The sequence below is a fragment of the Silurus aristotelis genome (genome assembly GCF_946808225.1).
Source record: "Silurus aristotelis genome assembly, chromosome: 8".
Lineage (NCBI taxonomy): Eukaryota > Metazoa > Chordata > Actinopteri > Siluriformes > Siluridae > Silurus > Silurus aristotelis.
The window spans coordinates 20,483,154-20,500,596 of NC_139581.1; the positions used below are offsets into that span (position 1 = coordinate 20,483,154).

General features: G+C 36.5%; 1 protein-coding gene and 1 long non-coding RNA gene across 2 annotated transcripts in view; one reads left to right on the forward strand and one right to left on the reverse strand.

Annotated features, from left to right (window-relative positions):
* ubash3bb (ubiquitin associated and SH3 domain containing Bb) overlaps positions 1 to 2,232 on the forward strand; it is a 23,064-nt gene extending 20,832 nt beyond the window's left edge. Inside the window, exons 11-14 of the mRNA XM_083549437.1 lie at positions 765 to 909; positions 1,030 to 1,136; positions 1,216 to 1,325; positions 1,569 to 2,232. Of these exons, the coding sequence (XP_083405563.1) occupies positions 765 to 909; positions 1,030 to 1,136; positions 1,216 to 1,325; positions 1,569 to 1,703 (497 nt within the window). The 3' untranslated portion in view covers positions 1,704 to 2,232. The remainder of the gene's footprint in view (positions 1 to 764; positions 910 to 1,029; positions 1,137 to 1,215; positions 1,326 to 1,568) is intronic.
* Positions 743 to 9,448, reverse strand: LOC310730452. Its single transcript, XR_014534839.1, has 2 exons — positions 3,357 to 9,448; positions 743 to 2,925 (listed from the first exon to the last, which is right to left on the reverse strand). It is a non-coding gene; the product is annotated as an uncharacterized lncRNA (long non-coding RNA).
* Positions 9,449 to 17,443: the final 7,995 nt, after the last annotated feature.

Below are 17,443 nucleotides of genomic sequence, written 5' to 3' on the forward strand. Positions count from 1 at the left end.
TTGGACAATAAACCTAATTCTGATTCTGATACTGATCCTGATCATTGCATATTCAAATATATACATTGCTATCTCACCAACGATCGCACCTTGCCCGGCAGTTATCTTTTGCAATTTTAACCCTTAACTGAACTTCCTTCAAAAGAATAAGCTCTACCCTATTTGAAATACCACTGAAAGATTTCTAACAAGTTTCAGAAGAACACCTTTAAATTCATCTTCATTAACCACATCATGATGGAGCTGCAGTCTATCCAGGGATGCTGGGTGTGAAGTAAAAGTACAACCTGATTGGGATGCCAGTCTTGTGCAGTGTGTGAGAAATGGGAGGAAAAATGGAAGGAAAAATAGTGTTACTAAAAGAACGAATGTAAAATTACGCATCAATCCATCTAGAACAAGGGTGTTCAAACTTTTCCACACCTGCCCTTTGTGGAAAATATTGGACATCCCTGATCTAGAAATAAACCCATATTACTGTTCCTCAAGATGGCAGTATAGGTTTTACTTTAACACTTTTTATGTTTACTTTAAATGTATGGGATCAGCTCATGATTACATCAATGCATAATATACCTTATTATATACCTTTTTAAAATTGTGAATATTTTGAATTATACATGAATACATTTAATATAAAGAAAAATGTATATATTTCTTATTTTATTTTGTGTGTTATCAATACCCAGAATACATTTTTACACTATTTCCAAAACACAATGTTTTTTTTTTTTATTGCCCTCTTTTTCCTTTACCATGTACAGGTATGAAGCAGGATGGGAAGTTGAGGACACGAGTGGAGCCAGGGTTATTTGAATGGACCAAATGGGTCTCTGGAAATTCTTTACCTGCATGGATATCTCCTATAGGCCTTGCTGCAGCCAACCTCAGTGTTGACACAACATACAAGTACAGATAAATCATCTGAATATTATTTATTAGTATAGGTTTTTTTTTACATGTTACATACCATGCGATTATTATGAGAATAATCAATGATCACAAGAAGAAATATTTCTATATTCACAGACCTCATGTCCCTATTACTAAACTAAATGTGTCAGAATCCTATGACACCTACATGAGCCGCAGCTACAGAGTGACCAAAGACATCCTGACAGACTGCAAAAATAAGGGTTTGTCAAATAAGTGTGCTTTTCTAATCAGTTTATGGTTGTGCTACAAGCAAGTGCTCAGTGTGCTTTTGTTTCATAGGAAACAACATTCTCATCGTGGCCCACGCCGCATCTCTAGAGGCCTGCACCCGCCAGCTTCAAGGCCTCACCCCACACAACGCCAAAGAGTTTGTCCAAGTTGTCAGAAAAGTGTGCTTCTTCTTGTTTTTGTTCAGAATTTTATGCATTGCATTTAATAACCAGTCCTTAGTCCTTAGCTCTATGTTAATTTATGTAGCACCAGGGTCCTAGAGAATCGTACTGCGTCAGCTATATATGGTTAAAATAACAATAAATGCATCTTCACTCGACTTCTTGACTTGATACTCCTATTCTATTTTCCATTAGAAAATTGCAAATGTATAATATTAAAGTGTTCATTTCTCTTACCAGATTCCATATCTGGGTCTTTGTGCATGTGAAGAGCAAGACACTGGTGTGTGGCAGCTGGCAGACCCACCTATCCTCCCCCTCACACATGGACCCAATCACAGTTTCAGCTGGAGAGATACTCTCCAGCAGGAATGACATTCCCTGACCTTGTCTGCTAACAACTCTGGAGGGCTGTGCATCCTGCTGTTTGAGGTGCACTGGAACTGATCAACATTATTTTTTATACTTGTGTGATTAATCTCTGGGACAATAACACCATGTTTTACGTTTACAAGACAAATAGGGGCAGTAAACAAATGGATGCATTTTATTTAAATACATAAATATTTAAAGTTTTTTTCTCAGGGCATTGGTAATTACTCTTAGAAGTTAAGGGTTAAGGCACATGACCAATGGCACAAACTGCATAAATTCACCCAGACTGTCTACTTACATGAGTTTGCGGACAGAAGCATAAAACAGGCTATTCTCTTAGTAATGGAGTGTTGTATAAAATTGTTTCTTGAATATGATTGGCAGAGTAAGATCTGCAACCGTCTTAGCACTTTTGATAATCATGCTATGCATATAAACTTCAAAAATACGTTGTATTACAGTGTATTTAGGCACTGCTTTGTGGTTTTCTTTTCATTTCTGTAAGTCAATAAAGACCCTTCACTAATAATCAGCCTACCATTTATTTGAATGCACAAATATGCTGAGGTCTTGCTAGCTAAAATGTATGTTCTTTCTAAGGAGAAAGGAGCCCTGTTGTCCTTTCGCATTGGATAAAAACATTTAAGGCAATGTGACAGCTGGATGAACTCCAAGAAGAGCACACATATTTAATACAAGGGTTTTGTTCAGTCCATATGGAAATTTTAGAAGCTTGATTATAGCACACATAGTACATGATTGATCCTAAAAGGAACTTGCAAATATGTCAACACACCCCTGGCTGTTTTCAAAAATACCAAGCAAACCAAAATGTCAAATTTGTTTCTAGTATTATTTTTGAAATTACAACATTCAAGAAGCCAGTGAAAAACAAACATTTAAGGGAAAAATATATAAAACAGATTTGGGAAGTTTAGGGGGAAATAAATCCTAAAATGTTTGTTTTTCACTAACTTGTATGTTGTCATTTCACATTGAGGACAAAAAAAGACATACTGTGGTTTAGTATTTTTTCATCACAAAAACCTGCCATTTTAACAAGGAAGATTAAATGCCCAGTTGCATAAATGTACAACCTTTTATAAATAGAAATATGGTGTGACCGTTTTCAGAATGGACTAATCACTTTTTATATCGGGTTTAAAAGTAAATATCATACAGTGGGTTGAGTTGCAATAGACTTCACAAAACAGTAGTGATTCTGATCTGGTCTCTTTGGATTTTTGTATACGTTTTGCACTTTTCTGTGTAATTGTTGTGTCTGAGACTCTCAGGAGATCACCAGTTTCTGAAATATTTAAACCAGCTCATCTGGGACCAACAATCATGTGAAAAGAAACACATAGATTAACTGAATATATATTTAACATATTTCCAAATGTATATATTCAAGATGGTGGCCATTGTGCTACATAAAACTTATAAATGACTACATAAAATGCAAATACATAATCAGAGGTTTACACAGCACACATTAATTGGTTTAGTGTTCCATTAAAGGTCTAATACAGCATTGAAAAAATGCTGTTGTCCAGTGGTATTGAGTTATAGTAAGAAACATGTTTGGCTAGCCCAGGTAAATGTTGGGAAGCATCAAGCTAATAAGTAATCTACAAGTCATAGAGAAGAAACGGTTTGGGTGTCTACTGATGCTCCTGTACCTTCTGCTAGGGAACTATGGGATGGATTAAAAGGGTCATCCACAATGCTGTTAAATTTGCAGATGTAGCAGTTACTGTTTAAAGTGTTGATGATCGGTAGAGAAACCCTGTTGACCTTTTAGCTGTTCTCACAATACACTAGGGACTTTTTGCTCCATGTAATGCATATTCTGCAGCTTAATGTAAATGCATCCCAGAACCAGTATAAGGTGGCTCTATGATCCATTTATGTTTCATGTAATTAATAAATGAACATTAGAATGATCTATGCTAACGGTGTCAGCTAGCTCTAAAAAGAATTTACTTAAATTCCTGCATGTACAGCCATGTAAAAAAAAAAAGTAAACCCTCTTGGAATTTCTTGCTGCTAATCAATTCATGAATGGTTATAAGGTAATTTCCAAACAATTAAAAACTCACCATTCTACACTGCGGAGATTATTTAAAACCAAGACATTTGCCAATCTTCCTAGGAGTGGATGCCCTTCTTGGGGTGAACTTAGAAGGGCTTCCTAGGAGTGGATGCCCTTCTAAGTTCACCCCAAGGTCAAACCCAAAGAGTTACATCTCAGACTCCAGAGACCTCAGTTAGCATGTTCATGATAGTAAAATTAAAAAAAAGACTTTGTTTTGAAGGCTTGCTCAGAGAAAGCCTCTTCACTTTAAAAATAACATGGCAGCATGTTGCAAGGTTGCATCTGAACAAACCACAAGCTTTCTAGAATAAAATTCTTTGAACAGCTGAGACCTAAGTCTTGCTATAAAGCCATGTTTGACAAAAAACAAACACAGTATATAACCACCTCATACCAACTATCAAGCATGTTGATGATTTGGGACTGTTTTTACAGCCACAGAACCTAGTCACCTTGTGGTCATTGAGCTGACCATGAAATCCTATGTATAAAAAGTATTCTAGAATCAGATGTGAGGCCATCTGTCTAAAGCTTGGGCCAAAATATGGTCATGCAACAGGACAATTATCCCAAACACACTAGTAAATCTTCAACAGATTGGCTGAAATCAAGGTTTTGCAGTGGCCCAGTCAAAATTCAAACCTCAATCAAACATGATTGAATTGTTTTACCTAAAAAGAGCTGTGCATTAACAAATGGCTGCAAACCTCAATAAACTGAAACAATGTTGTAAAGAAGAGTGAGTCAAAATTCCTCCACAATTGTCAAAAACTGATCAAATCATTTAGAAAACTTATTTTTACTAAAGGTGGTTCTACAAGCGACTCATTTATAAGCTGTACTTAATTTGTCTTAATTTTTGTAAAATAGATAATGATACAGTGTAGAAGGTCATGTTTTGTTGCTCATTTGTGGTTGTATTTACCTAATTCTAAGGCCCAAATAGGACCAGACAATTATTATGTCTTGATACATAAAACCACAGAATTCAAATATAGCATACTTTATTTTTCACATGACGGTAAAAATAATTGTATTTCACAACCAGTATTAGGTGGTTCTGTTCTAAACTATGTACAAAGAATGTGGAGTCAGGGGCTTGAATTTTCAAAAAGCTCTGTTAAAAATAAATAATAATCAGCTATAAATCGTTCTTACTTTTTTCATTGTCATTGCTGTCTTTTAGTATGTGACTTGTTCCCCGATCAACTAGAGATATTGGTTTTCCAATTCCAATGTTGTCCTCACCCTAGAGGTCTCAAATTAAATTGGACTAAAAGTGTTTAACTTCTGAATTAACCAGGAGGTGCCAATTTGAGTTCAACTGGATACTAATATACGTTTTAGCTTGCTTTATTAATACAGATACATTACTCACAGTAAGTAAAAGCATCATTGTTTCAATGTGCCTTGTCAGATATATTTCTGCTCCCATTGTGGTAAGGAGTGCTTCTTTGACCATTTATCTCTTATCACTTTACTCATTTAAACTTTTCTTCCTGCAGAACTGCTGCTCAGTAGATTTTTTTTGTTTTTGCACCGTTCTGTGTAAACTGTACAGAATATTATGCATTCCCATTTCCAAAAACAATGTTGTCATTCTGTGTAAAATGTATATAAAAACAGAATACAGTAGTTTGCAAATCTAGAACATTATCTTATCAGACGTTTAAACTAAGACAATGTATTATTTCAGGGGAAAATATATGATAATTTTGAATTTGCAACAAATCTCAGAAAAGTTGGAATGGACTAACAAAAAGTAGGTTTTACTAACAAGAAATAACTGGATGCAACTAATTATGCCAATTTGCAACACATGGTAAAAGAGTACCTAAGAGAGGCAAAGCATCTGAGGAAATTGGGAAAGGTGCACCAATCTGTGAAAAACTGTGGCTACAAATTTTGTTACAATTTCAGAATAATGTTTCTCTGAGGAAATTTCTGTATGCATGCGACAGAGGCAAAATTTAATTTTGGAGGCCCGTGATATTGAGGCCTTTAGTCGGTGCTGCTTAAAAAGTAGGCATGATTTTGTAATTCATTCCCATCATGGGCTCAGAAACACCTCCAGCCATTTTTGTCTGTAAACACAGTTTGCTATGCCATCCACAAATGTAGGTTAAAGCTATATCATGCAAAAATTCATATGTGAATATGATAACACTTAACACACACTCATCACTCATCTCAATCCATTCCACCATCATCTTTTTATTATTATTTATACTTGACGGTACTACACTTTAACTGCTGTTTTTTGCACCTTTCACTGTATTACTGTTTACATGCCGTCTTTTGCACCTTCGACTACTATATTGTTTACATGCTTTTAAAAAAAAAAAAAAAAAAATATATATATATATATATATATATATATTTTTTTTTTTTTGCACCTTCGACTTTATTATATTATACTACACTGTTTACATGCTGTCTTTTGCACCTCTTGACATCCTGCTGTATTTTTGCACTACATTGTGCTTCTTATATTCACTCCTGGGTATAGTTTCTACAGTTCACAGTACTGTATAACCAAGTATACAGTAGGTTTACTGGTCGGCGCTTGGTTCTTGGTTTTGTGTCTTGTCTTGTGTTGTCTGTCTGTACTGTTTTTTGTCTGCAATGTTTGCACCAGGTTGCACTCGATGCACTTTATGTAGCTTGTGTTGTGTTGTAGCTTTATGTTGTTGTTTAGTGTAGCACCAGGGTTCCGGAGGAACGTTGTCTCGTTTTTACTGTGTACTGTGTACCACGGTGTATAGTAGAAATGACAATAAAAGCCTTTTGACTTGACTCTTGACTTGACTTGACAGAAATGCCACTGCCTTCTCTTGGCCAAGCTAATATAAAATGGACTGAAGCAAAGTGGAAAACTGTTCTGTAGTTAAATAAAACGAAATTTGAAATTCTTTTTTGAAACTATGGATGTCTTTCAGACTAAAGAGGAGAGGGACCATTTGATTTATCAGCACTCAGTTGCATCTTTGATGGTGTAGAGGTACATTATTGCATAGGGAATGGGCAGCTGTCACATTTGGAAAGGTACCATCAGTACAAAAAGGTATATACAGATTTTAGAGCAAACAATGGCAGATGACATCTTTTTAAGAGAAGGCCTTGCATATACCCCATATTTCAGCAAGACAATGTTAAATCACACATTGCATATATTACAAACAGCATTGCTTCCTAGTAAAAGAGTCCAGGTGCTTTCTGAAAACTGAAAACATTTAGTGCATTATGAAACAATTATTATTATTTTTTTTATATGACACTGGATGGTTGAATAGGTGGAATCCTGTGTCAGACACAAATAGGACATTACCCTCCTAAAACACCAGCAACTGGTCTCCTCAATTCGAAAAATAAGTTTAACATCAGTCTGTATACTTGCTACACAATAGTAAACTGTACCAACTTTTTTTGAGACGTGTTATGGCCATCAAATTCCCAATTCCCAAATGTTTTCCTCAGGCCTGTATTAGCATGTTTTTATACATTGCACAGCTGTCACAAGAATGATTACACAATTTATGAAAGAGCAAGGTGTCCCTGTTAAAATGCCAAGCGAGTGTATTTTGAGACACCTAGGGAGCTACCCTGATGCATTTTAAATTGAAACAATTGCAGGAATAATAAGACTGATTTCGGGGCTGTATAGCACACTTTGCCCTAAGGTTGTAAAGGTCTAAAGGATCTTTAATCACATTGTAATGAACCCTAGGCACTTAGGTAAAATACTTTACTGACTAATTACACAAGTTGTAAGCAGCCCCTTTCTCCCTATGGTTTTCATCTGACACCTGTAGTATTTCAGTGTGTGGGCAGTTGGATTTTTCCTTGATTTAAGGCAGTGATTGATAAAAGAAGTAGCCAGATAGATGTCTGCGGCCTTTCATTCCTCTAAAAATCTAAGTCATTATCTGAGAGCTTCGAATCTCTGCAATCTAATAATGCCCTCTGTGTTCTTTTCAAGCTTTTAAACAAATTTGTGATTAATTGCTAATTATCAGTGATGGAGCCTCTAGAGACTGCACTTTCCCATTTCAAGCTTCTGTTCCTATCTGTAAACTGTTTGAAAGGGCCTATAACTTTTGAACGGTCGACTTGACTCCCCTGGTCGAGAGTCAATACACAGCCACCAGACAGTTGAGTGATCATTGATGGCCTTTGCCAATACTGGAAATTGCTTCTCAACAAAAATAAACCACATAACACATAAATGTCTAGCCCGGTTTTGATAGTGCTTTAGTCCACACTCAACATGGATATTGCTGTTATTGAACTCCTTATTGGGTATTTGTTTAATACCTTCCTCCCCAAGCACTTTGCTTGACAGATCTACGCTCCTTAATTGCATGACCATTGATTTCAGCTCCAGTCAAAGAGAGAGAGAATCTGGGAGAGAAAATGCCCTCCTAAAGACTAGACATATATAAGACGTTTCAGAGCTGCAAGAACAGAGAGTAAAACGACTAGGGCTAGACTAGGTATCTAAAAAGGTGGTACCAGGTGGCTTCTAATTTCTGGACATTTTCTTTTCCAAATGGCTTTTTTTTTTTTTTTTTTTTACTATTCAGATACATTAAAGGCTAGCTGTAATCCTATTTTAACTGTTTATCACAGGGTAGTTATTTAAAGATCTCATCTGTATTTTACACTTAAGTGGAACTTGGGTTGAAAATTAAAGGCTGTTGAAGAACATGTGCAGAACATGAAGAGGTGAGTGATTTAAACAATTACTTTTTTTTTATGTATGCATGAAAATATAAACTACGCCTTGCATTTTAATTTCTATTCAAATGCCACAGCTTCTTATTTACTTTTAACCCCTTTTTTGACAGATAATTTACTGTTTTACATGACACAATTATAATTTTTGTACTGAGTGCTACTAGCGACCTCGACTTGCTTCTCAGAAAATGCAGTACCTTTCAGTATTTTCATACACATGTTCCATTCAGTGCCAGTAGGAGGCAGTAGAGCTTTATACAAAGACTGCCTGACCACTATGTTTTTTTGTACATAGAGCAAATGCAATGCAAAGTTTCCCTATAACTCAAACTGTTGAACTTCTGGGATTTTCACACCCAACATTTGAGTGTATTCAGAATAGTGCAATAAAAAACCTAGTAAGTATCAAGTTCTCTGGATGGAAACTTCTTATTGATGGTCTTTAAAGATAGGTTAAAGCTGACAGAATTGCTATGGTAACTAAGATAATCATTCACTACAATTGTGGTGAGCAGAAAAGCAACTCAGAATGCACATCAATACAACAAGGCAGATAAGCTACAACATTATATAACCACATTAGGGGGTACAGTTCTGTCAGCCAAGAACAGAAAGCTGAAGCTGCAGTGGGCACCAAATCAGGACAGTGGAAGACGAGAAAATGTAACATATTAGTCTGATGAATCTTGATTTCTGCTGAGACACACAGATGGTTGGGTCAGAATACTAACAGCATGAATCCATGGACCCAACCTGCCCTTAGTTAACAGCCTGGGCTTTTGGAGGTGGTGTAATGGTGTGGGAAATGTTTTCTTGGCAGTTTTGTGCCTGTAAATACTAATCAATCATTGCTGAAATGTCATAGACTACACCCTATGCATTTCTTCATGGCCACAATTTACTCATGGCTAATTTTAATGTGATAATGCATCATGTTACAAAGCAAAGGTCGTCTCAAATTGGCTTCCTTCAGTATTCTTCAGTGGCCTGAAATGAAACGACATGGACCAGAATCTCATTTTAATGTATTTTACTCATTTTAATCTCATTTTAATGTATTTTACCATGATTTTGCTAAATCCATGCAATTAGGAATTCAAGCTTCTTTAAGAGTAAAGGAAGGCTTAACCTAGTATTAGTACAGTTTTTCTATAGTTATTGTAAATGTTTAGTAAGTGTATTAATGAGTTTTCTTGCACTTTACTACTCTTATGTTTAGTTATCTGATTTATTTTCTTATTGTATTTTTTAAACTTTGGAGTGAATAAATAAGAGGGTTCATATTATACTGTCTTCACACAAGACACTAATCAGGTTCAAATGAATTTATACTGTAAAGAAAGAAGGCTTTATAAATATATATTTTAATTGTTTCTTTTGATCAATTTACAAAATGAGCAAACAAAGAAAATTCGGAATCAAATCAATATATGATGTGACAACACTGGCTTTTAATTCTTACATTTGCACTCTTTGTGCACTTGCACAAAGTGGTGGATTTTGTAGTAGTCAGGTGTATAATTGACCAATAATACCAAGTAGGTCCTAATGATCATCAGTTTTTATATGTGGGTTGAAACAAAGTAATTTACTGAAACAGAAACAGCTGTGTTGGAGGCCTAAAACTGGTTGAAGAACAGCCAAACTCGGCTACTAGGGTGAGGTTGTGGAAGACAGTTTCATGTGACAGGACATACACCATGGCAAGACTGAGCACAGCAACATGCAAAATGCAAAAGGTAGTTATACTGCATCCGAAAGATCTCTTCCAGGCAAAGATTTCAAAGCAGACTGGGTTTTCAATATGTGCTATTCGAAGTATTTTGAAGAGCACAAAGAAATGAGCAATATTGAGGAATCTAGCTGCAGTGGTCAGCCAAGAAAAGTTAAAGCAGCAGATGAAATACACATAAGACAAACAGAAGATGTCAATTAGTGCCATCAGCAAAGAACTGTCGTAAACCAGTGGGACCCAGGTACAACTATCTACTGTCTGGAGAAATCTGGCCAGAAGTGGTTTTAATGGAAGAATTGCAGCCAAAAAGCCATACCCCCATCAAGGAAAGTGACTCATATCTGTATTAAAAACATCGAAAATAGGGTGCAGAAACATGTCAGCAGGTATTCTGGACTGATGAGTCAAAATCTGAAATGTCTGGCTGTAGCAGCAAGTTGTTTGTCAAAGGGCTGGATTGAGGTAAGATAATGTGTCTGGAGCCAACAGTGAAGCGATGGTGGAGGTTCCATGCAAGTTTGGGGCTTCAATTTTGCAAATGGAGTTGGAGATTTGAACAGAATTAATGGTGTGCTCAATGCTGAGAAATAGAGAAAGATACCAGTAGCTACAGATCTATCATGCTATACCAACAGGGAGGCATCTGATTCCCAAATTTATTCTGTAGCATGAAAAAGACCCCGAACACACAGCCAATGTCATTAAGGTCAATTTTCAGCATAGAGAAGAGCAACAAGTCCTGGAAGTGATAGATTGGCCCTCACTGAGCCTTGATCTTAAGTTTATTGAGTCTGTCTGATAATATATAAAAAGACAGAAGGCTTTGAAGCAGCCTAGATCCACAGAAGATCTGTGGTTAGTTCTCCAAGATGTTTGGAACAGCCTCTCTGCCGAGTTCCATCAAAAATAAAAATAAACTATTAACACTCCTATTTTTGAAAGCAGTCTTAATTTATAGCTTTTTTTATACCTGTCTAAAATTTTTGCACAGTACTGTATAGTGGTAGACGAAGTACAGAAACCATGCACTTGAGTCAAAGTAGAAACACCCTAGGTGAAATATTACTCCAGTAAAAGTAAAAAGGCTTTCACTTGAGTAAAGGACGAAAGTATTTGCACTCAAATGTACTGAAGTATCCAAAGTTCTATCTTTCATTATGGTTATAATGTCCTATAATAATTTTGGTCACAAGATGTTTGCTTAATAAAGTCAGTTTATATAAAAATAGTCAAATAATTAGTCAAACACTGATTGATATCTATGAGCCAAAAAAGCATAATTTCAACGACTTAAAAATAATTGTGCAAATAAGGCCACACGTGTTGTGGCAAGGTCGAGTCAGGAGTTTCTCCCATCATTTATTCCTTGCAAAATGTTTTGTTTGCTTTCGAACTGATGCTGAACTGTATGTTCGTGCTAAGTAGATACCACCAAGCAGCAATCAAAACAAGTTCAAAACAGAGCGTGCGGTCTACCCGGATGGGTGGCATGCTGTGTGCTTGACCAGTCAAGTATTTATCCACTCATAATTTAAAAGGAACGATTGATTGTGCAAAATGTAGTTGGGTAAAAAGTGAGATATTTGACTTTGAAATGTAGTAAAGTTAATGTCTCCCCAAATGGAAATACTTTGTACAGTAAAGTACAGATAAGTGAAAAAACTACTTAAGTACAGAAACTAATTACATTTACTTTGTTACTGTCCAGCACTGGTGCATGTGTGTATGTATAAAAAAATAAATAAATATATATATATATATATATATATATATATATATATATATATATATATATATATATATATATATATATATATATATATATATATATATATAAATATAATAAAGACTATAGAATCTTGTTTGTGACAGTGATTATGAGGTGTAATCTGTACACTTTTTAAAGAAGTTGTTTAAAGGCTTTAGTTTACAAGAACATTGTAGATGCAATATTGCCATCTGTTTGACACTGGAGTTCATTATTTAGTTCAGTAAATGACAGATGCTGTATTTTGAGGCATTTAAAGAGACACTTTTTGTTTGTTCCTTATGCCCATTTATATTTATACAAATTTGTACAGGAAATATAAATAGTATTACATTTTCAACCTCTAGGTTTTTTTCACTTATTGTACTACTTTCCATTTAATTTAAATGATTTGTGTTATTGATTAGCTAACTAATTTATATGTGTACACAAGCACTACATCCATGCTGATTAAAATGGACTACTGTCATTAATTTATGACAGTTCACATTTCCAACAGCATTGCTTGTATTTAGTCAAAGACATCAACTTGTCCTTCATTTTTCTAGAAGTACAATATATAAATAATATATTTATATTAATATTTAAGGTATTTATACAAGTTATATATTAAACATGGTTTTTCAGTTTTATTTATTGATGACACATGCTGTTTGATGCCTTTTTGTAACTCGCTTGCAGAAATGCAATGAACCTATACATGCACATAAATTAATGTCAACCTTCAACACTGAGAGATGTGTGTGTGATATGCCATGACATACATACAGTATGAGGTATGTGCATCATGGCATAACTGCTCTGCAATATTTTAATCTACTGAAGGAGGAGAAGGAGAGGAGGAAGACGTCTACAGAGACGGCAGAAAAAGGAGCAGTGTAGGAGAATGAAGGTTCGGGTTGGTACTTTAAATGTTGGTACTATGACGGGTAAAGGGAGAGAGGTAGCTGATATAATAGAGAGGAGAAAGGTAGATATGTTGTGTGTTCAGGAGACCAAGTGGAAAGGGAGTAAGAGCAGGGACATTAGAGGTGGCTTTAAACTGTTCTATCATGATGTGGATAGAAAGAGAAATGGTGTAGGGGTGATTCTGAAGGAAGAGTACAGTAAGAGTGTAGTGGAGGTGACGAGAGTTTCTGATAGGGTGATGAACGTAAAGCTGGAAGTTAAAGAGGTGATGATAAATGTCATCAGTGTCTATGCTCCACAAGTGGGTTGTGAGATGGAGGAGACGGAGTTCTGGCTTTAAGGAGAGATGGTGGCAGATTTTGCTAAAAGGGTGGAAATGGCAGTGGTGAACACTAATTTTAAGAAGAAGGAGGATCAAAGGGTGACGTATAAGAGTGGAGGAAGGTGCACACAGGTGGACTATGTTCTATGTCGGAGATGCAACCTGAAGGAGATTGGAGACTGTAAGGTGTTGGCAGGGGGCAGTGTAGCTAGACAGCATCGGATGGTGGTCTGTAGGATGGTCTTGGAGGTGAAGAAGAAGAGGAGGAGAGTAAGGACTGAAAGAAGAATAAGATGGTGTGGAGATGGTGAAGCAGGAAGTGGATAGGATTAGTAAGGAGGAAGTGAGAGCAGCGATTAAGAGGATGAAGTGTAGAAAGTTGGTAGGAACAGATGGCGGTAGAAGCGTGGAGATGTTTAGGAGAGATGGCAGTGGAGTTTTTAACCAGATTGTTTAAAAGGATTCTGGAAGGGGAGAGGATGCCTGAGGAATGGAAAAAGAGTGTGCTAGTACCAATCTTTAAGAACAAGGAAGATGTGCAGACCTGCAGTAACTACAGGGGAATTAAGTTGATCAGTCACACCATGAAGTTATGGGAAAGAGTAGTGGAAGCCAGACTGGTAGAAGAGGTGACCATATGTGAGCAGCAGTATGGTTTCATGCTAAGGAAGAGCACAACACAAGCCTTATTTGCTTGAGAATCTTGATGGAGAAGTATAGCTAAGCTCAAAAGGAGTTGTATTGTGTGTATGTGGATTTAGAGAAAGTGTATGCCAGGGTGCCAAGAGAGGAGATTTATATAACCCACCTTCCAGTGATTAGACATTTTGGAACATGTAACAGACTGGTGTCTCTTGTGCCCTGTTTGATTGTTGAAACAATTATTAGATTTGACTGTCTATTATGGGAATAAAAAAGGACAACATCAGGAGTTGACAGCAGGAACCTAGTGATTGTTGTAATGACAGTCAGTGAAATTACAGGCAGGGGTAAACGTATCAGTCTTTTGTTTAAAGGAGGCTTAGCAGAAATGTAAAGGTCTTACAAACATCTTAGAGTAGTACAAATCAAAACAAACAAGCTCTTTGGTTAAGCACAGTGAACTTTGTGTCATGCTTTGGGCTTGCATGGTTGCTTCTGGAACAGGCTTAACAAACTATGATGTGGTTCATTATGATAACACCTAAATAAATTTAAAGGACGTCTATAGGAACATTTAGAGGAACATTGTCTCCTAAATGTGCTTTTGCAATTTATAGAAATGCATACAAATTCATTGGGAAACATTTTACCATGCAACCACACAATGACCCAAAACACAGAACACAGCAAAGTACTTTTTAGGAAATCAAAACACGGAACATTTTAGCTTGAATATAAATGCAAACATTGAAGGGAGAAATCCCCCAAAACAAAAAGATGTAGTACAAGAATGGAAGCGTTCCAAAATAAACAAAACTATTGATTTCAGTGGAGCACCGATTTAACGTAGTTATCATACGCAAGATAGGTGCATCAAAAGAAAATTTGTATAACAAAAAACAAATTAACCAGGGGTAATTTTCCTAAGTTCCCTTATGTCAGTGATAAAAACAGAGGCTGGTGCAGATTAGTAATTTAATAGGACATCTTAAAGTGGAATTGGGACCATTAGAAACAAAGATTGAACTCTTTGGCCTGATTGCCAAGAGTCATGTCTGGAGGAAACCAGGCACCCCTCATTACCTGGCCAAAACCATCCCTACAGGGAAGCATGGTGGTGGCAGCATCATGCTTTGGAGATATTTTTGAGCAACAGTAACTAGGAGACTAGACAGGTTTAAGGGGAAAGATAAAGGCAGAAATGTGTTCTGGACCGTGACGGTTTATCTTCCAACAGGAGAAAGACCCTAAGCACACAGCCAAGATAACAAAGAAGTGGCTAGTGGACAGCTCTGTGAATGTCCTTAAGTGGCCCAGCCAAAGCTCAGACTTAAACCTTACTAAACACTTGAAATATTTTCCCAGGTTATTATAACAGCAAAAGAGGACTAAATGTGAAATGTGATGTTATGGAAAGCACATTCCAATCTTATAGTCATGAGTCCAGAAACTTTTTTCCATACAATGTATTTAGTAGATAATGAAAGCTGATGAATAAGTTGAAGGGAAATCTATAGCAGATGATGAAAATCTGTAGGTTTTTACCAGGCTTCCACACAAATGTGGTTGGTGTTAGGTGGCACATTTAAATGCAAATTTTAAAGTAACTGTTCATTCTAAAATTTGCATTACAATTTTTGTTGTCACAACTTGTCTGGCACCAGTATACAATGGGAGAAACAGGACATCAATTAAATGATACGGAAACAGACAAATGATATTTGTAATTATATATAACAGGACAATCTAATTATGTACATTTTTAATAACATCCTTGGGTTATTGAATGTTGTGTACCCTGACCTTTGAAAAGTAGCAAATTCCCCCCTCTTTGTTCTGCTTGTAGCTTGTCTATAGAGACAATCCGGCTTATTTGGCTGCTTAGCGTAGCAATCAAAAGTGGCTAATAGGGCTAAGGTCTAAGGGCACTGGTTGCTTACAAGAAAGGGTCTCTTAAAACTTTTGTTATAGGCATTATATTCAGACTTTGAAGTGTCTTGAGCTTAGTGCTTTTATTTTAGTCACCTTGTTGACAAGTCTCTACCTCCTTCTTCACCTCTATAGGCAGTATTGTTCTTGGGCAGTCTGTGCACCACCTTCACTTCAGTGCAAGTGCTCTCATTTGCCTTTGTTCCCTTAGCCCTTTGACCTTTCTGACAGATCTGCAGGCAAAGCCCCTCCACTTTTTAATCCACTTTTCCTGCAGTCCAACAGAGAAAACCGACTGCAATGGTATCCCAATCCTTAAATTCCTAGAACCCGTCAGTGGGTCTTACATTTGCCACTTCTCAACTACAAACCCTTTTCTACTGGATTCATAAATAAGCTGTTATTACAACATGCTGTAAAATATGCATTACCATGTTCATTATCAAGTGCATACTTTTTATGTTCCACCACAAAAAAGAAGAACAAAGTTGATTAACAAGAGCTGATGTGCTTAATGTGTGTACATTGACAGGGGTTTTAGTAATGAACAGCTGTGAACTGACAAACTGAGGTGAGAGAGAGAGAGAGAGAGAGAGAGAGAGAGAGAGAGAGAGAGAGAGAGAGAGAGAGAGAGAGAGCAAGGAAGTGATGAAAGTGGCAGGCTCATAGTTCGATCTGACAGAACACAGTGTCTTATTTCCACAATATTCAGAATACAAAATATGCAGTCATCACTGTGTTCAGAGCACAAAGCAAAACCCACCAATTACAGAATTACCCAAATAATAAATAAAAGATAGAATAGATAAAGAAATTGGATAGCATTACTGCCATTTTTCACATCCATGGTAGATATGAATGTCTGCTACGTACTTTGAACTCTCTGACACACTCTTTATATGAAATCCACTAAAATACAAATGGTTGGGTTTATAGGCACCGTTCCCATCACAAAAAAAATTATATGCTAACCTTCAACCCTATTGGCAACTGTTCAATGACTAACACAACAATATCCAATCCAAATTGAAAATTATATATTTATTGTGATCAAGTCTTGGAACAAAATACACAAACATTTCATCAAAAATAATTAGTGCAGTACTGTATGGAGCAGGAGCAGGTGGTTAGATATGAAGCTTGTGGAACAAGGCAATGCTCATTAACATAAATCAGTGATTTGGCATATTAGCACATGCCAAACCAAAAAAAAACAAAAAAACCACCAAGCAGCTAAACAGCACTTTTTAGTGAGGATTAACCACAAGTTCTTTTCCTTTAATGCAAGGGTGAGTTATGAAGCATTTCCAGTGTAATTCTACACAATGCTTTATGTAACCAGTCAGTAATATAATAGGGACATAGTATTTAATCCCCATGATTTAAATTACAATTATTTATTCTTTTGGCTTCTCCCATTAGGGGTCGCCACAGCGGATCATCTGTATTCTTGATCCACATGTTCGATTTGGCACATGTTTTACACTGGATGACCTTCCTAATGCAACCCTTCCCATTTATCCGGGCTTGGGGCAGGCACTAAGAGTGCACTGGCTTGTGCAACCCTAATGGCTGGGTTCGGTTCCCTGACCAGGAATCG